This window comes from Peromyscus leucopus, chromosome 8b (assembly GCF_004664715.2).
Source record: "Peromyscus leucopus breed LL Stock chromosome 8b, UCI_PerLeu_2.1, whole genome shotgun sequence".
NCBI lineage: Eukaryota > Metazoa > Chordata > Mammalia > Rodentia > Cricetidae > Peromyscus > Peromyscus leucopus.
The window spans coordinates 32,260,957-32,285,952 of record NC_051086.1 but is presented as its reverse complement, the minus strand read 5'-3'; the positions used below and the strand labels follow the sequence as shown (position 1 = coordinate 32,285,952).

The 24,996-nt window shown below is 39.9% G+C and overlaps 1 protein-coding gene across 4 annotated transcripts; it reads right to left on the bottom strand.

Annotated features, from left to right (window-relative positions):
• Positions 1-538: 538 nt before the first annotated feature.
• On the bottom strand, positions 539-17,658 carry Zfp62 (ZFP62 zinc finger protein). 4 transcript variants are annotated; one of them, XM_028888772.2, is made up of 3 exons: positions 17,399-17,483; positions 5,807-5,855; positions 539-4,364 (listed from the first exon to the last, which is right to left on the bottom strand). In XM_028888772.2, exon 3 carries the CDS (start codon positions 4,342-4,344, stop codon positions 1,582-1,584), a length of 2,763 nt encoding a protein of 920 aa, XP_028744605.1. In that variant the 5' UTR covers positions 4,345-4,364; positions 5,807-5,855; positions 17,399-17,483; the 3' UTR covers positions 539-1,581. The 4 variants fall into 4 exon arrangements, with proteins under 4 accessions (XP_028744605.1, XP_037056871.1, XP_028744604.1 ...); XM_037200976.1 differs by having other exon boundaries at positions 17,395-17,412; XM_028888771.2 differs by lacking the exon at positions 5,807-5,855 and having other exon boundaries at positions 17,399-17,658.
• Positions 17,659-24,996: the final 7,338 nt, after the last annotated feature.

The following is a 24,996-nucleotide window of genomic DNA, read 5'->3' as shown; positions in this document are numbered from 1 at the left end:
AAAAATTACTAGTGGGAATTTGGAAGCAGAAACAAAGTACTTTCTAGTACTCCCAGAGGGAGACATGGGAATCATTTTGTGAGACAGGAATCCTTAAAGAAATATGGATCTGGCTAGAAACTGTCTTTTGTAATGACTGTAGAATCTGAAGCCTGAGAACAAACTGAGACTTCACCTCGTACTAATAACTTGACCAAATACTATGAGTGGAGCTCAACTCAGAAAAAGTCTACTTTTACTGTTCAGATACCTAATGTTTACTGTTACAGTTACTAATATTTTATATTAAATTCTGTTCATAATGAATTGTATAGTGACAGATCAACTCACACAGCCTACCCACTCTAACAAATTATAATCCAGCCTCAGTATCATCATCAGATTGTTTTTCCATGGTCTCTTCAAAAATTCATCTGTTTTCCCCTGAGATAAGCATGATCTAAGTTCTGTTGAAACCTCAGATATTAGCCTGGTGGATGAATCTTCAGAGATAAGAAAGAAACTTTTCTGGCTATCTTGTACCACTTACAAGGAAAGATATGACACAGAAATGGCTCTTTATTCCATCTAAAGTAAGCCACAGCCTAGTTACATTTGAGGCATTTCTTTATTGGGATTTTGCCTTACCTTACCATAACTATCTGCCCTTTATGGCAAAGCGAGTTCTGAACATATTCATATTTTACAACAGACAATATACACATTAGTACATGAAATCTTTATAACTTTCTGAAATACTTAATATTGTTTTAAAAACAGGAACTTCCTCCTCCTAATTACTGATACTTACTTTGCCCTTGTAATAAAACACCTGTTGAAACATTTTTCAATTCATAGAATTCCCTGAAATTTTTTTCTGTAAGGTGCAAACTCATAATGAAGATGTGTTCCATTACTTACTGAAGATACTGAAATCCTTTCCATTCTTAGTATGTGTGAATGCCACCTTCCAGGCTTTCATTATCATATGTATTACTTATTAAGGGAGTTCACTTGTTCTTACCAGTTCAATTAGTATAATAGTCTATTCCAACAAATCTGCATTTTAATGTGACTAGATCACAGATCTGACTATGCCTTTTCTTTTCCTAGGACATCTAAATTGTTTCAGAAGTTGTCATCTCCCTACCACACAATTATTGTTAAGTCTATAATTTGTGACTACTAATAAACTGATATTCCCTGAAACCATTCTCTCCCTGAATTTGCCTGTTAGTGGCCCTTCTTAGATTTTTATACTGACAAAAGTATAGAGTTCAAAATTATACCAGATTTTCTACATTCTTATTTACTCATTTATCCAAATAGCATCTTTGTAATGGTGAATATGATTTCTAACTGAAGTCCTTTACCTTCATGTTTTATGTCCAGAAATGTATGCCTATTTGGGAGGATTTTTATTAAATGTTCCATCACTTTGAAAGGTTTTCTATCTAGTGGTATTTTGTATTCCTAAAGGGCTCAACTATTGTGGCACTAGAACTGTCCTTGCTATGACTGAATCATGTATAAAGAATTGTTCATCATTATTTAGAATTCTTCCACTTACACTATAAAAATTATAAGCCATGAGTAAGGATCTCAGAAATTCTTACATTCATAAAGTTTTTCTTCTATTTGATTTCTTTGAGACTTGGTAGGCTGTGCCTCCCATATAGGCACAGGCATCATCCGCATCCTGGTCCCCTCCAGAGCATTCCCTCCCTCATAGTAGATTATCTTCTGGAATGTGCCACTATGACTTTCCATATTTGCCATATTAAAAGAGTCCTCTCCAGTATGGATTCTTTTATGCTTGGTAAGATTTGATCTGATATTAAATGCCTTCCCACAATCATTACATCGGTATGGCTTCTTTCCAGTGTGGATCCTTTTGTGTTGGTCAAGAACAGATCTGTAATTGAAAGATTTCCCACACTCACAATTATAGGGCTGCTTTCCACGGTGAACACTTTTATGATTGATAAGACTTGAGTGTGATATGTACGCCTTTCCACATTCATCACATCCGTAGGGTTTTTCACCTGTGTGGATCCTTTTATGCACTGTGAGGCCTGAGCTGTTCCTGAAGGCCTTCCCACACCAATCACATATATAAGGTTTCTCCCCTGTGTGGATCCTCTTGTGTTGGGAAAGAAGTGAGCTGTAGCTAAATGATTTCCCACACTCAACACATTTGAAGGGTTTTTCCCCAAGATGGACTCTCTTATGGCTTATAAGAGTTCTACTTGAGAAAAATGCTTTTCCACATTCATCACATGTATAGGGTGTCTTGCCAGGGTGCGTACTTTTATGGTTAATAAGGCTTGAGTGTGAGATGTAGGCTTTTCCACACACATCACACTCATAGGGCTTCTCCCCAGTGTGTATTCTTTTATGAACTTTAAGGCTTGAGTTGTTTCTGAAGACCTTCTCACACCTGTCACATTCAAAGGGTTTCTCTCTAGTATGGACTCTTTTGTGTTGAGAAAGGAGTGAGGTGTAGTTAAAAGATTTCTCACACACATCGCATTTGTAGGGCTTTTCTCCAAGATGAATCTTTTTGTGGTTTAAAAGGGTTCGGTATGTGACGAAGGCTTTCTCACACTCGTCACACTTAAAGGGCTTTTCCCCAGGGTGTACACTTTTATGATTTATAAGGCTTGAGAGTGAGATATAGGCTTTCCCACATTCTTCACATTTATAAGGTCTCTCCCCTGTGTGGATTCGTTTATGTACTTTAAGGCCTGAATTGTTTCTGAAGGCTTTTCCACACTCATCACACCCAAAGGGTTTCTCTCTTGTATGAATCCTTTTATGCTGTTCAAGGGCAGAGCTATAGTTGAAGGATTTCTCACAATAGCTGCATTTATAGGGCTTCTCCCCCATGTGGATTCCTTTGTGATTCTTAAGGCTTGAGCGTGAGATATAGGCCTTCCCACACACGTCACACTTGTACGGTTTTTCCCCAGTATGGAGCCTCCGATGGACTTTGAGACCTGAATTGTTCCTGAATGTTTTGCCACACACATCACATACATAAGGTCTCTCTCCAGTATGAATGGTTTTATGCTGAAGAAGAAGTGAATTATAACTAAAGGACTTGCCACACTCCTTACATTCATGGGCTTTCTTTCCAGGATGAATGCTTTTATGGACTGCAAGGCCTGAACTATAGCTAAATGCTTTGCCACAGATATCACACTTGTATGGTTTCTCTCCTGTGTGGATCCGTTTATGCACTATGAGGCCCGAGCTGTTCCTGAAGGCCTTCCCACATTCATCACATTCATAAGGTTTCTCACCAGTGTGGATGACTTTATGCTGAATGAGAAGAGAGCTGTAATTAAAAGATTTCTCACACTCATCACATTTATAAGGTTTATCACCAAAGTGGATGCTTTTATGATTCAGAAGTGTTCTGCATGTAATGAATGCCTTCCCACATTCGTCACATTCATAGGGTTTCTCACCTGTATGTATCCTTTTGTGGACCCTCAGACCAGAGCTATTACTAAAGGTTTTCCCACAGATGTCACATTCATAGGGTTTCTCCCCCGTGTGAATCCTTTTGTGGACTCTCAGACCAGAACTGTTCCTGAAGGCCTTTCCACACTCACCACATTCATATGGCTTCTCACCAGTGTGGATCCTTTTGTGTTGGTCCAGAACAGAACTATAATTGAAGGATTTTCCACATTCATCACATTTACAGTTCTTCTCCCCAGAATGAGTGCTTTTGTGGTTTATAAGGCTAGAGTAGGACATGTAGGCTTTCCCACATTCATCACACTTATAGGGCTTCTCACCAGTATGGATGCGCTTATGGACTCGAAGGCTGGAGCTGCTACGAAAAGTTCCCCTACAGTCATCGCACTCATAGCGCTTTTCTCCAGTGTGCATAATTTTATGTTGAACAAGGCGAGAATTATATTTAAAGGATTTTCCACAATCATCACATTTATGTGATTTCTTAACAGCAGTAGATTTCTGCTGTGGAGTAGGGTGCAAGTTTCCATTAATGTTCTCCACGTGTTCACCTTGTTCACTAATTCTTGGTTCTGTAGGGATAGTCTGGTACATGGTATCTGCACTTGGGTACAAACTTTTATCAGATGCCTCATCATCCTGTTCTATTTTTATATTTTCTGTGTTCTTAGATTTGTCAATCTTTTCTCTGATGCTACTTTTGTCTTCCTTCATTATTTTCCATTCAGAACTTTCCAATTGCTTCTCTACATAAACACAAGTGTCATCAAACTTAGATTTCTGCATATGATCCTTGTGAAGAATTTCCACATTTGTGCACTGAGAGTCTGTATTTGAATTACTTTCATTCTTTTTAGCTGATTCCTCATCCTCCATGCTTGTCTTCAAATGTGACACTAGACCAGGAAAATGAAAATGATATGTTTATTTAGAAAAAAAAGAAAGAATAACAATAGCAAATAACAAAGTCAACTTATCCCTTTGACAGGTATTTGCTTGTTGTGTGGCAAGTACCATTAAAAAAAATCTTTAAAGATTTATGTGTAAGAGTGTTTTGCTTGCATGTAGGAATGTGCACCAGGTACATGCCTAGTACCCAATGAGTTCAGAAGAGGTAGCTGAATCCCCTGGAACTGGAGTTAAGTATGGTTATGAGCCATCACTGAATGCTAGGAACTGAACCCAGGTCTCTGCAAGAGCATTAAAGTGTTAAGTTCTGAGTCATCTCTCCAGCCCCATAAGCACCATTTTAATTGTTGGGGATATGATGGGGATCATTAATAAAATTTAAACACCTTGAGAACTACTGCTAAAACTACAGCCCAGATTGCTGATGATCCAAAAAGCTTTTTCATTTCTACATTAACCTATCATGAAGATAAGTTAAAAATGGGAATGGCTGATGCACAGAACCACAGACAATACCAATCAGTTTCAATGTCACCTCATAGAAAACAACAAAAAAGTCTCTGAAAAACAGAAGACAGAAAGAAAAAAATTGGAAAAACAAAGGCAAGGTTAATTTTTCTTTGAAAAGTTACACATAAATCAGCAGAGAACAGGTAAAACTAAAGAAGATAAATCAGTACCCTAGAAGAGGGATCAGGCAGGTAGTTGTAGTTATAAGATTATGAGGACAGTGACCAGAAATGAGAAAGAAAGAAAGCTGTAGCTACTGTAAATTGACTTTTCTGTGTATAGAAAACACTGTCCTTGGAAAGTGGCTAATCATGGAAGAATTTATATAGCAGAACATGTTCCAGCCTACCAAGGAATAAAGTTTTCATTCCTACTTACAAATAAATTAGTCATACAGCATGTCAAAGATTACAAACAGTAAAGTGTGATGGCCCAACTTGTAATTCCGGCACTTTGGAGGCTGAGGCAGGAAGGTGACTCCATGTCCCAGGCCAGCCTGAACTACGGTGTAAGGCCTTGTCTCGAGAATGGTGAAACAAAGATGACAACACTCAAGCCACTGAGCAAAGAGTAGAGGCCCTCCATACGTACCGGTTCTGCATCTGCAGATTCAGCCAACCACAGATCAAAAATATTCAGAAAAACAAAGTTACATTTGTACTAAACGTATACAGGCTTTTAATTTTTATCATTATTCCCTAAATAATACAATATAACAAAGACTCACGCAGTTTTTAGGCACTACAAGTAATTTGAAAATGGTTTAAAGTACACAGAAAGGTCATTTGTAAGTACCCTATCATTTTAAATAGGGGACTTGAGCATCTGTTGCAGACTTTGCTATCTGTAAGATCTTGAAACCAACCCTCACACAGACCAGAAAATGACTAGAATACTGTAAGTTCAAATACCTAGTTACCTGATCTTTGAGAAAGCTACTTAATTTCTTTGTACAGCAGTTTCTTCACCTGTAAAATGAAAGTAATAGGGCTGTTGTAAATATTAAATGATAGCCATGTAAAACCAGTAATAACAGTACTTGTCCCGTGGTCAAGGCAAAATGTTAATAGAATTCATTGTATTACTTACTATGTATTAAAGGTTAAACTATTGGATCAAGGTTAATATGTATGGAAAAAGCTCATGATTCAGAAAAAAGATAAACTTCCCAAAGCAGACTTTAATACCCAAGCAGGGTACCTGCTCTCCTGAACGTACTTTACGTGACATCAATACTGACTTTCTGACATACTGACTTCTAAGAAAAAGCTGACTTATTCCAACCCTAGAAAATGAAGCATTTGTTAACATATAAAATGTGATCTTTCCCTCCTGCTCTGGGTAACATTTTGGAACATTATTATGAAATTCTGTGAATCTCAGAAAACTCTATGTAACTATGTGAGGGAAAAATGGGCAATAAAAGATACATGATTTGGAGTGGACCTGTGTAAAGAGTCATTACCCAACTCATTTCTATAGGAATAATGAAATTTCTATAGAAATAGAAAAAAGTTAGAAATTTAGGAGATTATTTAGAAGATAAAAAATGACCTGGCAGACATTAAAATATACAAAATTAAGTCCCAAGCATGAGGTCATGAAGAACGGTAGCCCAGCCTAGGTCCATTACTCCTTGTATTACTTTCGATAGAGCGGTCCACAACACTTAAAATGTGCAACTAATGGGTTGGCTAGCATAGTTCTAGAAGATTCAGCAGCAGCATACATTAACTATATTCTTCTATTTCCACATACAACAGAGATTTTCCTTTTCAATTTTAGCCCCTCCATTTTAACTTCCTCAGAAGAGAAAAATGTTAAGGTTCCTACAGCCATAAAAAACAATTTCCTAAAATAAAAAGTTGTTAGGGAAGAAAAAGAGCTGTAAGTGACTACTAGTCACACTGGCTATTAACATGTGCTATAATTAAAAATGTGCTTCTATAATTTAAATGTGTTACTGGCATATAAATAGACATACCCAGAAATTATTCTAGCTACACACAGAAATTGATGATGATGGATGGCATTACTGGGAAAAGACAGTTTTATAAAATAGTGTTGTAACAAATATAAAGCCATCTGGGGAATAAAAAAGATAAAATTAGATCTTTTATACCACACAAAGGGACAAACTCCAAATGGAACAGAGCTCTAAATATAAAGAAGCTAGAAATAATAGAACAGACACAAGAATAACAAATACTAGGGAAAAAACAAAACAAAACAAAACACGAGTTAATGACTCTATGACCTAGGTATAGAGAAAACTTCCTAATCATAACCAAAATGCAGTACAAGACTGATGTTTAACTACATATACATACTTTTATATAAACAAATTCCTACCCCCACTCCCAAAAGAAAATGCCAGAAAATACTGTCAGAACTGTGACGAGAGGTGAGAAAAAAGGCTGTACTCTACCAAGAACCCTACCGCAGGCCCTAAGGTTACTAAGGTGTCTGGGTCTGTCCAAAGCCTGTTTGGCTCACCAAGAGCTACTGGTATTCTAAGCTAAACAGTGAGCAGAACGAAATCTCCCTGGAACAGAGTGGTTGCTTCAGTAACAGAACCGCTTTCAAGGTATAATGATGTGTTGGAACTTGCTGTTGGTGGAATACTATAGGATGAACCAAGTACAGATGATGTGTAATTGGTGAATGCTGATTCAGCTGCATAAACCATTACAATGCCTCTGAAGACTGGAGGAGTAGCTATATGAACAGGTAGAGCACATCTATCAGTTTAAAGAGACACTTCAGTAGCAGGATCAATAGTTCCAATGGCCACTGGGACAAAACATTTGTCATTAACTGGAATACACTCAAAACAGAAATCTAGTCAATTAAGTATCTATGTGCCTGGAAAGACTCAGCAGTTTGGGCCGTAAGCCTGAAGATCCCACTGTCCTGATCCTTAAAGCTGATATAACTGTTCTGCACCAGGCCAGTACATCTGAGTCCCTCAAGACCATTCTGATTCCCAAGCATCTGATAGCTCATGCTAGTTTATCAAAGATCAGTCCTTATAGAAAATAAGCTATATTCCAAGGGCTACACTGAAGTCAAAATCCAGCAGCATAGGTGTTCTTAGCAAATGGCTTCTTGGAAGCAAACCTGGCTCTGGTCTTCATGCTCATTATATACCCAGCACCCTGCCTACCCCTGGCCCCCTCCAGGACTGGCTCACCACAAAACAGACTTTGGAGAATGCTCAGATTTCTTTCTGTCAGACTTTGCAGATTCCATAGTAATATCTGAGTCAACCCACCTAAAGGGCCTAGAAAAGTGACTCCTTAAGAATCTGCAACAAGAAGTTCCTGAAAAAAACAGGGTCTCCAAGGTTATGCCACCAGTTTTTCTCTACTGCAGTTGAAAAGGTAGAAGATTACAGAGTTGCTTATCAAGATGACATGGACCTGTCTGATTGGGGCTGATGACCACATGTGGGGCAGCACCACACGAACTAGAGGAAATGGTAAATGGCAGCTGTGAAATCAGTGAGAAGTTGAAACTCAATCCAGGTATTTGAGAAGCCCTACAGTGTCAAGCCCAATTTTTGTACCAATTCTAGCATAGCAAGTCCAATGATGTAGATACTGAAAATCTAAGAAATCAGAAGTGCTTGAATGACAACTTTGGAGGCCATGAAACCACTGGCCATTCCCAGCACAATCAGGATTGTCTTGTCTAGAACCATCAGGACCCATATGGAATACACTGAGCCTTGTATGAACTTTCAGAAAGAAGGGAAGAAGGAGAGGGAGAGTAGGGAAGGAAAGAGGGAGAAAGAGTAAAAAGGAGGAGGAGGGAGGGAGTGTTAAGAAGTAAGCTCTGTGTAGAATGGTTTCTGAAGAAGAAGGAAAAGATAAGGTGAAAGGCTTGTGGAACCCAAACCTAAGTCTGAGAAACAGAGTCCCTGAATATGTGGTTCTGTCCTTCCAGAAGAGCTAACAGGACAAGCGAAGGCACCAAACTCTGCAACGACTCGGATCAGAAATGCTGATTTCTTCCAAGTCATAAGGATCAGTTCCTTTTCAGAGTGGCTTACTGGGTCTTCATTGTAAAGAAAGAAGCCCCAAAGAAATGCCTACTAGTGGGGATAAAGCTGGCAAAGCAAAGCTTGGAAGCACTAGGACTGCTTCCTGGCTTCCTGTTGTCCCTTTTAACACTGTTGATCCGGGGATTACCAGACAGGGAGGAAAGAAACCTCAGTCAGGTTCTGTTCTAGAGGTCAGTGACTACTTTGAGAGAAAGCCTAGAAACATTTAATTCATTCCCTACAAAATGATAACCTCCTAGACTGGGACAGCCCCCCCAGCATTTGTGATCTCTTTGCTGTAGGGAGCTTAAAGTTGGTAGAGACCAGAGATCCTAACAAAGTCCTCTACAGATATGATGGAATGGACTACTAGAATCAAGTAGCTTTTCTGTAGACCATCATACATGAATTCAGTGACTATGACTTGACAATCATGGTGTACTCTGAGAACTTAGTTCATTTTCTTTCTAATTTCAAACTAGAGAAGAAAAGAATCAAGTGATAATCTGTAACAGTACAGCCTGTTGGTGCTAACATGGCTCAGTTTTTTCTTTAAATTAAAAAAGTAAAAATTTACCCCCACACTAGAAACAGCTTCTTGGTGCACAGGCTTCTATGACAAACACTGCATTTTGAAAACTGAAATATTTCTATGATCAAAATATGTTAAAATGTTTTAAAGCTAGTCACTAGTCAGCTTCCTTAAACTTTTAATTGCCCTTTAGATGTTTCTCTTGCTGTGGGCTTTCTTATTGTAGTCTAAAAAAATTATTTTGTTCAGTGAATATACAGGATGTTTCAGACAATGATTAACCACGTCAATATAATGTTTTTCCTTTAGAAAATTATTAAACATGTAAAAGTATAATTATTTTTTCTAATAAAAAATATATCATTAGAACTTCAATAAGATAGTTTCTCATGTTACCCTGACCAATGTTCGAAACCTGACCATAGATCCTGTTGATCTATGAAGAAAACAAGTATTCTCATAGATTGCTTGGGATGAAAACTTACATTAAGCTTGTGGTGGGAAAATCTGTGCTAATACATGCATATCCCCTTCAATCCACAATTAACAAATACTTCTAATACTACAAAAGTGTGCATGTGTATACATATGTGCACTCCTAAGAACATGTGTACGGGTAACAGAATTCTTATGGCACAATTTTAACTGAAAATCTGGTAAATTACTAAATCTGCAAGCACAGAAGACTAAATATAAAATATACATAAAGAAGTACTGGAAAAGGAGAACATCTCATTGACAGGTAGTAAATTCCAAGCTATATAGTATTATATTATCAAAAAGTAAAAAAGTGCAGTTGCTAAGAAAAGAAGAAAAAAGCAAGCAATTTTATCTGCTTATCTCTATAGTAATACCAAGATACAACTGATATTTGCAAAAGGTGGAGTCAGAGAATAATGCATTAGGGGATGGAGAGGTGCAGAGACAATGATTATAGCACAGTGTAGTTTTCACTTATGGTAGCATAATAATGTCTGCATAACCAAAGGATAAAATGAAATCAGTGACTATGAGGGAGGGGAAATTGCTAAAATAGGAAGTAAACAGAAACAGTGACCTCATCTCTGTTTCACAGGGATACCAAAACCATAGGACGAGAATACACAAACAAAAAAGTCTAATCTATTTAACTTAGGAACACGATATTTGATTACATACTTGTCTACACTCAATCTTCTGAAGATTGGTGGGGAGGTACAGGGGAGAATTTCAAACAAGTGAACTATTGCTAGCAGTATGGGCAAAGCAATTCTGAAACAATTTTTGATGTACTATGGAACTCAAATGTGACTTTTGTTAGGAGTCAGGATTCTCATGAAAGAAGAAAAGATATACACATAAAGGACAGGAAAGAGCAAAAAAAGAACCTTATATGGATAAATTACAAGTATTGTGTAAACTCATTTTTAAACAAATTATGTGCATATGTAAGTGTAGACATATATACATACTATTTCTACATAAGCTCTGACTGCCAGCAAGTCAAGAAGAAAAGTATCAGCACTGTGATATAAGCACAAAGTTTTGGTTTCTTCTAGTATCCCCTACTAAAGAGAAGGCAAGTCTTTAGAGAAACGGCTAGGAACAGTACAAGATGAGGTGTGGTGTGGTGTGGTGCGATATTGTAAACAAGTAAGGAAAGAACAGGAAAGTCAAGGCACTCTCAAGAGCCAGATTGAATATCCAGTTTAGGCACAATAAGTAAGCACAGTAATGACAAATAATCTACTAAAAACAGGACTGCACAAGTCCAAAAGCCAGGAAGGGGGGAAGGCTTCTTGATTACAACAGAATAAATTAGTATTCCATAACTATCAGAGTAAAGACTAGATAAGGAAAAGATCACCAATGAATTCTAAGTCTGGGGAGAAATTTTCACAAAGAATAGGCTATTTGCTGGATTTAAATATTCCTTCTCAGAATGCTTATTAGAGAAAATAGTAATTGTGCATAAAATTAGGCAAGGCCTTGACAGATGTTCTACATTAATAAATATTTCTAGTGGGGGCAAAAGAACATCATATGCTTCCTGTAATAACATCCTGAGAAGGACAGGGCCTATGAGAATACATTACATGAACAAAACCATAAGGAAACAGGTTAATCCAAAATGAAGACTGTTCTTTAAAGGGGCTGTAGGGAGAGGAGGAACTGTTTTTCCAAACCTTTAAAAGGCAAAGAGAAGTTCTAGAAATGTTATAGGCTAAAGAAGGCTAAAATTGTTATATTTTTAAAAAGTGCCAGAGCCAGATGTGTTGGCACACATGTTTAATCCCAGCACTTGGGAATCAGAGGCAGGCCGATCTCTGTGTTTAAGGACAGCCTGGTCTACATAGTGACACCTAGGACAGCCAGAGCTATATAGTAAGACTCTGCCTCAAAAATAAACAAAATAAAGTGTCAGCTGGCAAAGTTGGAAAATAAAAGAAATATTAACTTTACACTTACTGAAATTGACAACTGTACTGTAGTTGGTTAAGAAAATATCCCTCTCCTTAAAAAATTATACGTGGGGGCCAGTGCAATGGTTCAGCAGGCCTGAAGACATGACAGGACCCACATGGGAGAAGGAGAAACAAATTCCTGTAATTTGTCTACTGACCTCCACAGGTGTGCTGTGCCACACATGTACACATATACACATGTGCAAATAAATGGTTGAAATTTAATTTTTAAATTTATATATATATATATCCAGGGTTAGATGACTGTGATGTATTAAATTATCCTCAAATAACTTGGGAAAATGTATATGAGAGAGCAAGAGGACAAAATGAAATAAAATACTAACTACAGGTGAATATGAACAAAAGGTATCTTTCACAATTCTTTTTTTGAGATTTCTTTTTATGTGTATGAATGTTTGCCTGTATGTATGTCTATATACCACATGTGTGCCTGGTGACTGAAGAAGCCAGGAGTTGGAGCCCCTGGAAATGGAGTTAGACTAGTGTGAACTACCATGTGGGTGCTGGGAACTGAATCCTGGTCCCTAGAAGAGCAGCCATCTCTCCAGCCCCTCTTTCACTATTCTCATTCTTAGAATTTTTCTATATATTTAAAATTACCTTCAAATACAAAGTTTTCAAAACATCAAAAACTACACTTAAGAGTTCCATCAATTCTACTTCCCTTCTCAGTGTTCCTCTCACCACCCTGTCTCTGTTTAGTGACCTGTCTCCCTGTAAGCCTCATCTGCTCAAGCTGATTTCTTTCACACAGACCACGAACTTTCACTGCACTAGCTTTTTCTAGATAACATGAAGCAGAGCTGCTGATGCTCTTATGTTCTGATCCTTTCATTTAACCTTTCCTCTTGACTCTATGCTGGCCAGACAGCTCCGTTGTATGACTTCTACCACTCCTAAAAGCTGTCTGTTAGAAACTTATCTTTGGCCCAAAGCCTTTATCCAAACACAGATCCTATTATCCGCCCCACTGTCCTCTTTGTCTTAATCAGAGCAGCCTCTTTTATTTCTCTCAACTTCATTCAAAACAGCTTGTAAAACTAACTTATCCTATTGTATGCACACCAGCTTCTAGGCCTTACTTTCAGTCCTCTAGAATTCTCTTCTGGACTACTGCCCTCTACAGTCTTTCTGCCTTCATTCTTATCCCCACCCAATTCTTCCTCTAAGAGTTGTCATAAAATGTGTAGTTGGTCATTAAACAAACTAAAACAAAATTCATGTTTAAGTTAAACTGCCAATATAATATTAAGCAGGTCTTTTTCTAAAAAAAATAATATTTTTTTTTAAAAAAGGTCTCACTATGTTACTGGGGCTGGCCTTGAACTTGAAGTCCCAGGCTCAGAGATCTCAGCTTCAGCCTGTCAATTATTGGGGGTTACAAAAGTGTGACACTGTTACTGGTAGAAGTGGGTGATAAGGCCATGGAGACACTGTCTTTATGTTACAGCATATTAATGCCATTATTGTGGGACTGGGTTCTTTATAAAGAACTTATTATGGCTCTCTCTGCTCTTCTATCATGTGGTTCCTTTCACCATGTGAAAACAGAGCAAGAAGGCCTCAGGAGACACTAACACCTTAATTTGGGTCTTCTCAGGCTCTTGTTGTAAATTACCCAGCCTGCAGGATTTGCTAGAGTAGCACAAAAACAAAACTAAACCCTTAACACACACCACAACATCAGGCCAAATCCTCTGTATCGAGCTACTAATGTGTCCTTAGACACAAAAGGGGCACTGACTTACTGCTTACTGCCATTGCACTCACTAATTCTCAGTCTGTCCTTTCCCTCATGTATGAGTGTGTGGTGTGCTCACATGTATAAGCATGCATTTACATGTGTGTGTGCATGTGGAGGCCAGAGGTGTTGATGTCAGGTGTCTTCAACAATTACTCTCCATGTATATTCTGAGACAGGGTTTCTCATCAATCAGTTGGGCTGTCTGGCCACAAAGCTTCAGTGATCTGTCTTTCTCCTTCTCAGTGCTGAGATTTCAGGTGTTTGGTACAACTCCAGGCTTTTCACACGGGAATTTGAATTCAAGTCCTGATGATAGTGATAAAAAGCCATTTCTCCAACCCCTCCATCAATTATTTGAAAAACTGAATTCTAATTTCCCTAATCCTTAGTCACTTCATTTCTGCAGTGACCGTATGATTGGCTACTAACTGGCCTCAACTGCATGAAATCATAAACACTACTGTTTGCTTCTCCAATCTAGTCAGAGGCCAAGGCTCCTTAACCCTCTCTGGGTAGGTGCTATTCGACACATGCAGTATAGTTCACATAATCAAAAACACAGGCAAAAGCACATCAAGACAGCAGGAGCATAAATGCTGTTAGCATATAAGGCAACTGAGAGTGTAATAAAACACACTGCCATCCTTATGAACAGAACTGAGGGTACATTCTAGTATCGTGGTTATCTGAGTGAACGGTGCACAAGGAACTTAGATCATACCCATAATAAGTAGCTCTTCCCCCATATACAGGCCTGGGGCTAGTCCAGGGAATAAAGGGATAGGGGAAACAAGGTCTACCCCAGAGAGCATCAGCACAGGTATCAGAAAAGGTGGGAGGGCTGCCCTTTACCCCAAACAACTAAGAACTTCAGGAGTACACTCGGGAGAACTAATGTTTCTAACACTTTAGACATCTGGAACATAGAGTAGCAGGGGAAACCAGACAGGTAAGCAACAAGGGCTCAGCAGGGTCTGACTCAAAGTGAAGAGTTCCCTTACTCTTCCAAAGTTTTAAGCAATGAGTAGCATAGGCATTATTAAATCTGGGGTTGGCAATAAAGGGTCAGATAAGTATTAATAGTTAAGGTTTTTTTGGACCATGCTGTTGATTATAAACATTCCATTAAAAAGGTATAAGCCCTTCTTAGCTTATTGTAGACAAATGGCCCAGTAATCGGCCTACTGCTGCTAGACAAGAAAAAAAAATTCAAAGCTAAAATGGGCTGTAATGTAGTGGTACTACAGCGGTTAGGAGTATATGCCACTTTTAATGACAAACATGAGGGTAATAAAAAAAAGCAGATCAGGAATTTGCTTTAAAATGCTTCAACCAAGGGGAAAAAAAAACCAAAAAGACAAAGGTGAGAAAAATGTAGCAGAATCCTGAAACTATGAGCAAACAGCTCACTCACTGTATTATTTTTACTTTGCTTAATTTTCTTTTTCTTTTCTTTTTTTTTTTTTTTTTTTTTTTTGAGACAGAGCCTCACTGTATAGCAGTGGCTGGCCTTGACTCAAATAGCCTCTCTCTCCTGAGACTAATGGCATCACTGCTGCCACCACCACCAAGGGAGAATGGATTGGGGGAGGGGCTAAGAGAACCAAGAATTAAGTTTCAAGATGAAGTTATTACAATATAATCAATAGGATGGATGTGGTGGCCATCATATGTCCCCTATAACACAGGACTAGAAAGGACCAAAAAAGGTTTTAATTTCTCAGAACTAGATGGGAAATCTCTCTGGCCAGTTTTTGATAGACATCATGACTTAACAGTCTGGTAACATCAGTGGAAGTGAACCATGAAAAGGTCTCTGTACCTCACAAATTACATAAGACCACAACCCTGGGCTACTTCTACACTTGTTCACATTCTACCCCTAAGTCCTACAAAAGTGTCTGCAGATAGCAAGAACCTTGTCTGTTCTGGTCAGTGAGGAGGTACTTTTCAAAAGTTGAGACAACTCACAAGAGGGCAATCCTGTTTCAGTGGAAAATGGCTCCTACGATAAGAGACTGCAAGAATAAACGCGTGTAACATACCTGCAGCTACTTTGAATTTCCAGATTTCAACTGTATTAAACAAGGCAATGTCCTATAACTCAAGTGCGATCCAGGATTTCCATACCCTAAGTTCTTAGATAACACATTTGATGACTATAATGAATAATAGTCGTTTCAAATGACTAAAAGTCATTCAGGCATGTTCAGATGATAAGAATGAAATCAAGAGAGAATGTCTGCCAACTCAAGGGCACCTAAGTGGTAGATGTGTAAATGGAAGATGGAACTATATGAGAAAGTGATACAGACAAGAGTATGATTTATGCTCTGGGTATTTTTGTAAAGGATTGAAGGGGTTTTTGTAATGGAATATTCTCATGGTAGTGCAGGAGAGTTCTACCTACTCCAGGAATAATGGAAGCAAAAGACTGTGAAAGGCAGTGTAGAAATTTTTCTGAAGCTAAGGGCTCACTCAGGTACTGGCTTGAAGCAAGTAATTCAGCATATTTTGATTGAGTTAATGTAAAACAAAAAATACTTTATTAATCTCAGTCCCTTCCTAATTTCACATCCTTATCCTAGTATAGAATCATTCCAAATACTACCATTTGAGATAAAAGCACTGGGAACAACTCAAAGATTATAAAATACAATCCTCATCTAAAATATCGTTTAAAATAGCCAATCCACTCCAGGTGTGCAAAACAAACAACAAACCTGTTTCCCGATAGAGATATGTAAAACAGATTCAGTAAAAGAAACAAGGAAGCAGAAAGATTTGTTATGCTACACCTGTCTGAATATGAGGAACGAACTATATATTAGCTAGTATTTGAATAAAGAAATCCTGGAAGTCTATTCAAGATCTTAACAAAAGTGTTAACTTTTTAAGGTGGGCCTAGGACCGCCATTGAGAACACCGGAAGAAAATCTTGTTTTTATATTTTGCATTAAATTTTTGTTTTTAAAATCTTTTTATAGTCTAGTGTCGTGGTCACATGAACATTACCTATTCAAAAAGACACACACACACCACACACAAACACACACAGATTCAGACGTACATAAACTGTCCTGGCCACCCAGATTAACCATCTTAAAATAACACACCACCACGGGCACGTCTCCATCCGGCCTTTGTTTATCTTTTACATTCCTGCCCCAATACTTCTCAAAGCTTTTCCCTAAGTCAACACTTTCTCTGTTTGCTGCGGTGGGGGTAGGGCAGATGGCCTTCTCTGATCGCAATTGGTCTACATATGAGTTTCTCCTAGGAGCGGGCCGGGAAGTGCAAGGGTTTGCTTCCACACCCGCAGGTGTCTCTCAACGCCTCTCTCCCACCAAAATAAAGGGGAGGGGTGACCCAATTAGGTCACCTCTAAGTCTCAGAAACAAACTTAACCGCAATCAGGGCAAATTTTTTAAGCGCTAATAATCGAGGTTCTCCTCCCTCTAAGCCCGAGATAGCTACGAACAGTCAAGGAAGCCGGGGCGGATTCCGGTCCTTCCTCGGCCCAGGGCGAGCTCAGACGGCAGGAGCTGCCCTCGGGGCCCCGGCCTGGCTTCCCCTTCCCCTTCCCTCCTGAAGGGCGCTTCCCGGAGCGCGGAGGAAGTCACGATCTCCCCAAGGACCCGCCCGAGACCCGAGAGCAGAGAAGGGAAGGGCGTGGCGGGCCGGGGGGAGGCGGGAGCGCGGGCGGCCCGGGACTCACGTACTGGCTGTGGCGGCGCCGCGGGAGCCCGGCCGCCGGCGGGACAAAAGCGCGGACTGCCCGGCCGGAAAGACCCGCGCCGCGGGGGCACTTCCGAGGCCGCTCTAGGATGCTGGAGGACTGACTCGGTGGTCCGGCCCTGTTCGCGCACGTGACCCGCGCTTTGCGGGTGCGCTGCTGGCCTTCTTACCGGGACTGGAGAGCTCTTTCAGCCCGGATGCCCAAGATGTGTAGGGGGCGTTTTCCTGTTGTCTTGGGCGTTTATATTCCGGGGTGGATTGGGGGCGGGTAATAAAATAATCGAGTGGCGGTAGAATAGATACTTCACTTCCTGCCTGTGAAGCTGAACTCACAGTTACCAAGTGAGACAGGAGAGATTCTTAGGAAGCAGGGCTGAGCTCCTGAGAGGAAGCAAAATATGAGGGACCTGTACCCCTTCTTTCTAAAAGGCTCCCCCCACAGCCAAGGCCCTCAGCTGAGTTCAAGTTTCCAGGAAGCCAGCTATTGAGACTGCAAAAGTAGCTGACCCTCTCCCCAGATACTTTGCAGTTTCAAAAACAGCTTATCTAGGGAAAACAGCTAACTTCCTCATTCTGCCGCTAAGAAAACTCCTTTCCAACCCCCCTATCCTAGCTACAAAACTCCAGTTTAAAGCCTGTAATCTGCATCAGTCTATATCTGTTTTTTGTTTCTTTCAGAGCAAGCCCTGACGTGGATATATAGAGGGAATGGAAGTTATTGGTGTAGTTGTGTCTTTGACCGCATTTGGGCACCAAGCTACAGAATTCTAGGCATCTCTAAGGAGGCCAAGGCCAATGGGAAGTATGCTGTGACATAGAACAGAGTACGACAGTAGTGAACCATAAGATGGAGAAGAGCCCTAGGTCCTTGTCAGGCCAGCAAGCAGTAACTTGTGGAGAAGAGCATGGACAGGTTGGGGGTTGGGGCAGGATTCTCCTACAATCCAAACAGTGGCTGAGACACAGCTACCCAGAGCTACAAATGTGACCAATGCAGCTGATGACCAAATGACTAATTATATTTCATTGAAATAGCCACATATTGCTAGGAGCCCACTTACTGGATAGCACAACTTGGAAGAGCTTTGGGCAGTTCTCTGAAGACTCCAGAAGAATTCATAGTCTAAATTAAAGGCTAGTATATTAGGCTGGCTTGCATCCCAAGATTTTGGATTTTTTTGTTGTTGTTTGCTTGTTTGTTCTTTGTTTTAGACAACAAAGTATAGCAATATCTATATCTGGATTGGGACATTTTGTTCAGTAAAGGACAGCAGAGAGGGATCATTGGGAACCCTAAATAAAGCATCTTGGTTTGGGTGATTTTTATTGTGGATGATGGTTTTTCCCCTCCATGATTTCTGTTATTTTGCAGGCATTTTTTTTTTGGCCTTTTATACACATACACACACACACACACACACACACACACACACACACACATACATTCATACACACATGCATATACAGACACACACACACACACACACACACACACACACACACACACACACACACACACACACTCCCTTTTCAGAGATTCCCCTTTGAAACAGCTACTGAGACAGTCTAGACCAAGATTACCCATTGTAGAGCTGCTATGAACATTTGGTGGCTATTAAACATGTGATACGGCTACTCTGAACTAAGACACATTATAAATGTAAAATTCACATTGGATGTCCAAGCTAAGAAGGGAAGAGAGAATGTTTATAAAAAGCATGAGTAATCTTATGCTGACGACAAGCTAGAGTGATAATAGTTGGGTTCCATTTGTCACCATCTGGTTAAGAGTTCCTTTGCTCTAACAGATTAGGAAGCATAGGTAGGCTTTCAAGTGCTAGTGGTTTCTTGCAGCTTTACCTTCTCTTGGTGTTTGATGGCAGTACGTGACAGTGTTAGGTCAGGAGCTCTAGTTTCACAACCCCCATACAAGCCTTGGGTATCAGAATGCTTAGGCCTTGGCAGTAGTCGGTAGTACAAGTCTTAGCCTGGGGATACCTTGGCCCTGAAGACTTGATGGCTCTTGGCACTCTTCTGATGGCCAAATGCAACTTCTCCTCTTTGGCTTCTTACAGTCTTTTATCTTTCTTCAGCACCAAGGCTCTACCTTCTTGTCTCCCTCTTCTTGCCACCCGTCTTCCTACTGTGGCTAGTCCCAAACTCGTCAGTTGGCTTCTTGCCTACTGTGAAGCAGCTAGCTGTCTTATGGCTCTCAGTTTGGTCTGCCAACTGCTCTGCTGTTACTGCTGGTGCCATTCCACTGCCTCTGCCATCATTGGTGCCACTCTCTGATGTCCCTGCTGCTTCTTTATGTGTTATTAGCCCAACCTAGGCTCCTAAGAGCAGGCCAGACCATGAAAGAGATTGAACCTGCTTTTGAAACATCAGAGGAAATAGAGCAGGGGAGTGTCTCCCAGCTGGTTCACTAAATGAACCTGAATAGCTTGCTCGTAGAGACTGAGAATGGGTGTTTGGACCAACCACAGATATTTTGGGGGGCAATCACGGTCTTGCTTCTCAGCACAGCTACTCTGCTAGATCATCAGGGCAAGTGTCCCCTCTAAACAAGGTGGAAATGATTACAGTGTCATCTAGAGTTTACTGATGCCTGAGACAGCAAAACACCAGTACAGACTGTTTCAAATACTTCTGGTGTGTGCTCTCTGGGCCCGCCAGCTCTGCCTCTCTCAGGGTGTTCCCTACAAGTCCTGGCATAAGGTCAGTCAGCTTGACTGTTAGACTCAGAATGTTTTTGCTCAAGGTAGCCAGCACAGAAATAGAAGCAAGGAAGAGTTAGACAGCTGCTAATTAAAGAGTCCTGTTGCCCCATCCTCCAATATATATGTCTGTTTACAGGAAAGTGAACATTAGAAAGGATGCTTTCAATGCAAGGGTGAAGAATTGGTTAACAATAACTGATTACAACAGATTTAAAAAGTCACTTAATAGTGTTTCAAACTTAGCAGTGCCTCAGGAAGAGGTGGGTCTCACAATGGGTTGAATAAAATGTGTTGTTGAAATGAATTTCATATGCCCCCTTTTGCTTTAAATATGGCAACTAGAAAATCGGAGATTTCATACATGAATCATGTCATGTGTCCATTGGAAATGGATGTACATCTTTAGAAGGCCTGTAAGTGTTGCGATGGCGATGTCTCAAATTTATTTTTATTTGGAGTGGTTCAAGTTTGATTTGATTATAATTTTATTTTAAAATCTCCTTTCCTGGAATAGCAAAACATGCATTCATCATGTAAAACTTGAAAGAAGGAGGAAAAGATTATTTGCCATTGTGTTGCTGTCTTAGTTAGCTTTCTATTGCTATTGACCAAAAGCAACTTGTAATCTATCTTACAGCTTGTAGTCCATCATTTCTTAATTGAGGTTCCCTCCTCTCAGATGACTCTAGCTTATGTCAAGGTAACAACAACAACCGAACCCAAACACACAAACAAACAAACAAAAACCAACCAACCAAACAAACAAACAAACAAAAACAGGACAATTACCTAGTGACAACTACCATTAACATCTTTGTAAAGGTCCTCCTCTTTTTTTTGAGACAGGGTCTTACTATGTAGTTCTGGCTGTCCTGGAATTCACTATGTAGACCGAGCTGGCCTCGAACTCACGGAGATCCACCTGCCTGTCTCACAGTGCTGTACTAAATATGTGTGCCACCACACCAAGCCGTCCTTCCTTTTCTCCCACCAGTGAGTGGATGTTTTTCAGAGTGTTGCAATCAAACTGCCTATGCACTTTTATAGTGACATAAAAAACAGTGTTATATATTATGATTTCCCATGATGCTACTGTTTTCTGTGGTGTTCTGTTGAGTTAGAATTTCATTAACCATTCTCCTCTTGTTCAGTTATGAGGTGCTTCCTAATTAAGTCTTTTAAAAGTAAGTTAGTTCTGTAACAATGCTGTGCAAAGGTTTTTCTGAATGCTTCTTGGAATGGTTGACAAAAGGAGGAATTACTGGATCAAGAGACAAAACATTTTAAAGAGTCCTAAAATAAGAACAATAGGGGTTGAGGCACTTATAAGTGTAACAGGGGAAACACTGAAAACATTCAAAGAGCCAGAAAAAGATGTTACCCATTACTATCATTATTTCCCATTGCAGCTGGATAAGAAAAAAAAAAATAGAATATAAACATTGCAAAGCAAGGGTATAATTATCCTAGTTCCAGATAACAAGATTTTATTTTTATAGAGCCCAAAGGAATTAACTTGGGAAACCAGAGTAAACAATAAGACAACACTGTAAAGTATGTGTTTTCAAAATTAACACAAAGAAAGCAATAGTTTCCTTATGTATAAACTATAATTCTAATAAATGAAGAAAAAGTACATTTATAATAGAAACAAGGCAAAAATGAAATAGGAACTCACAATACATGTGCATGACCTATATGAAGAAACTTTGCAGCGTTGCTGGGAACACAGAAGTGCAACTGAGCTTATGCAAAGTGTCTTGCATTCATACGACAGAAATGACCTGGAATCAGAAAGATGCCCTTTTTCTCATCTGTAATGACTCCCATAGCAAACAACAGCAATCTTCTTTATAACCCGCTGTTGATTCTGAAATTCACTTGGAAAGTGAGCAGACCTTTGCTTGCTTCTAGCCAGAAAATGTCTTAGAAAAAGACCCAGGGATGGGGGGAGGACTACTAAAACATATAAGTGATTAAGTGCGCATAATTCCCAGGCATGCTTATAAACAGTAACTAGAGAGCAGCACGGGGCAGGCATTTCATATACAGTGGGTCATAGTTCAAATCAGTGTGGGGAAGATGGCACAGGACAACTGGGAAGCATTTTGAAACCTTGTTTTTCCTTAAACCCCAGTCTTCCTACCAGCCTAAGCTTCAGATACTAAAAAAAAAAAATAATGTTAAATGCACACATGAGCCAGGAATGAGCTGAGGAGGGTGCATGCTTTTAGTCTTAGACACATAAAAGACTGCAGCAATGAGCTGACTTAAGCCCTGGGTATCAGCACTCACCCGGGCAACACAGCAAACCCCGTCATAATAAATAAGTAAATGCACAAGGCATTTAACCATCACTATTGTGTGGTGGTATTGTGTCCTCTAAAATATTGTGCACACTAATAAACTTATCTGGGGTCAGAAAACAGGACAGCCACAGTATTAAACATAGAGGATCGTAAGTGGTAGCACACACCTTTAATCCTAGCATTTCAGAGGCAGAAATCCCTCTGGATCTCTGTGAGTTCAAGGCCACATTGGGAACAACCAGGCATTGTGACTCACACCTTTAATCCCAGAAAGTGAGCCTTTAATCCCAGGGAGTGAGGCAGAAAGCAGAAAGGTATATAAGGCGTGAGGCCAGAAACTAGAAGCATTTGGCTGGTTAAGCTTTTGGCCTGGTTAAGCTTTTAGACTTTTGAGCAGCAGTTCAGCTGAGACCCATTCTGGATGAGGACTCAGAGGCTTCCAGTCTGAGGAAACAGGATCAGCTGAGGAACTGGCAAGGTGAGGAAGCTGTGGCTTGTTCTGCTTCTCTGATCTTCCAGCATTCACCCCAATAACTGGCCTCAGATTTGATTTTATTAATAAGAACCTTTAAGATTCCTGCTACACTATTGCTGCTACCGCTTCCATACAAGTACTAGGAAAAGAATCACGGAAAATTTCTGATCATATTGGAATATAGAAATACTTTTCTTTATTATAACACAAAAGATAAACAGTGGAAAAATAAAGAATAATAAACGCAAACACACCAAAGTCAAATGCTTTTTATGGAAAAATCACCACAAGGAAAATAAAAATTCAAATTACTACCTAAGAAAAATATTTGCATCTTACATCACAAAGGGCCATTTCCCCTGAAACACAAGGAGTTTTTCTAAAAGTCATAAGAAAGATGAACAACCCACTGGGAAACTGGTTTCAAAGAAAACTCCCACCAATGACTCATAAAAAGTACAAACTTGGGCTGGAGAGATGGTTCAGAAGTTAAGAGCACTTGCTGCTCTTGCAGAGGACAAGAGTTTGATTCTCAGCATCCACATAGCATCTCACAACCACCTATAACTCCAGTTCCAGTCTTCTTCTGGCCTACACAGGCACCAGGAATGGACACAGTGTATGTCCATACACATATGCAAGCAATACACTCAAACGCATAAATAAAACCTTTTTTTTTCAACAATGCAAACAGAAACTTTACAGAAACACCATATTTTCTCCCACCAAAATGGCAGGTCCCTAAGTCTGGTAACAAAACAGGTGGAAACACATTCTTCTGCTGTGTGGGTTGGAGCTCCTGACTAAGCCTCTAGGGAAGACACTGGGCAGTATGGATTCATGTGCACATAACCCTTGGCACAATTCTGCTCCAGACACTCACCATGTGGCATAGTCATAGTGCTATATTTGCTATCAAAAATGTCCTTAAAAGACTCGTGTTGGAGGCTCGATCACCGTGGTATTATTAGGAGATAGCTGAACCTAGTGAAGGTAGTTAGGCCACTGAGGATATGCCCTGTGAGTGGGTACTGAGACACCAAGCACTTCCTGTCCCTCTTTGCTTTCTGGCTGACTCAAGGTGGGCAGCTGTTCCTATACCACATGTTCCTACCATGATATACTATGCTGCCATAGGCCTAAAGTAACAGGGTCCACCAACCATGGATTAGAACTTTTGAAACTGCTAGCCAAATTAAACCATTATTTCCCCTAATTGATTTAGCTTAGGTATTTTTCACAGTGACAGAAAACTGACTAACACACACACACACACACACACACACACACACACACACACACACACACGACTGTGAAATGGCACAGCCAAAGGTGATTCATTGCTGTATTTTTAAACAACAGATTGGAGAAACACCTAAAAGTCCAAAGTATAGAAGTAATTACTGGACATCCACATGGGTTTAGTTTGCCTGGGTTGCCATGGTAGAACACCACAAACTCTGTGGTTTAAACAACAAAAACTTACACAGTTCAGGAAGCTTAAAATCCCAGATCAAAAGAGTCTACAGGACTGAGAAAATGGCTCAGGGACAAAGTGCTTGCTGTGAAAGTGGCCGTGGTGGAGTTTGGATCCGCAGGACACATGTCAAAAGTCAAACTTGGCAGTATAGGTCTGTAACCCCAGCACCAGGGTGCAGAGACAAGCAGCTCTGTGAAGCTGGCTGAATCAGTGAGCTTTGGGTTCAGTGAGAGACCTTGTCTCAAAAATTAAGGTGGATAATGATAGAGGTAGACACCCATTGTTGATCTTGTCCCTACATACCCATGCACACATATGTGCATTACACACACACACACACACACACACACACACACACACACACACACCTTCTTCACTATGACTTCAGTTTAGTTGTTTATATTTGAACTGATCCTAGAGCCAAATAGATTATATTCGCGGGTGTTGGGGGCTAGAACACCAAGGTATGAACTTTGAGGAGAACACATTTAAACCATAGTACCACACTCAGTTATGAAGAAGAAAGAGAGGAACTCTTTATAAAGTGCTATAAACCAGGTGCTGTGATGGAGATGTGTACTCGAGAAACTTATGCAGG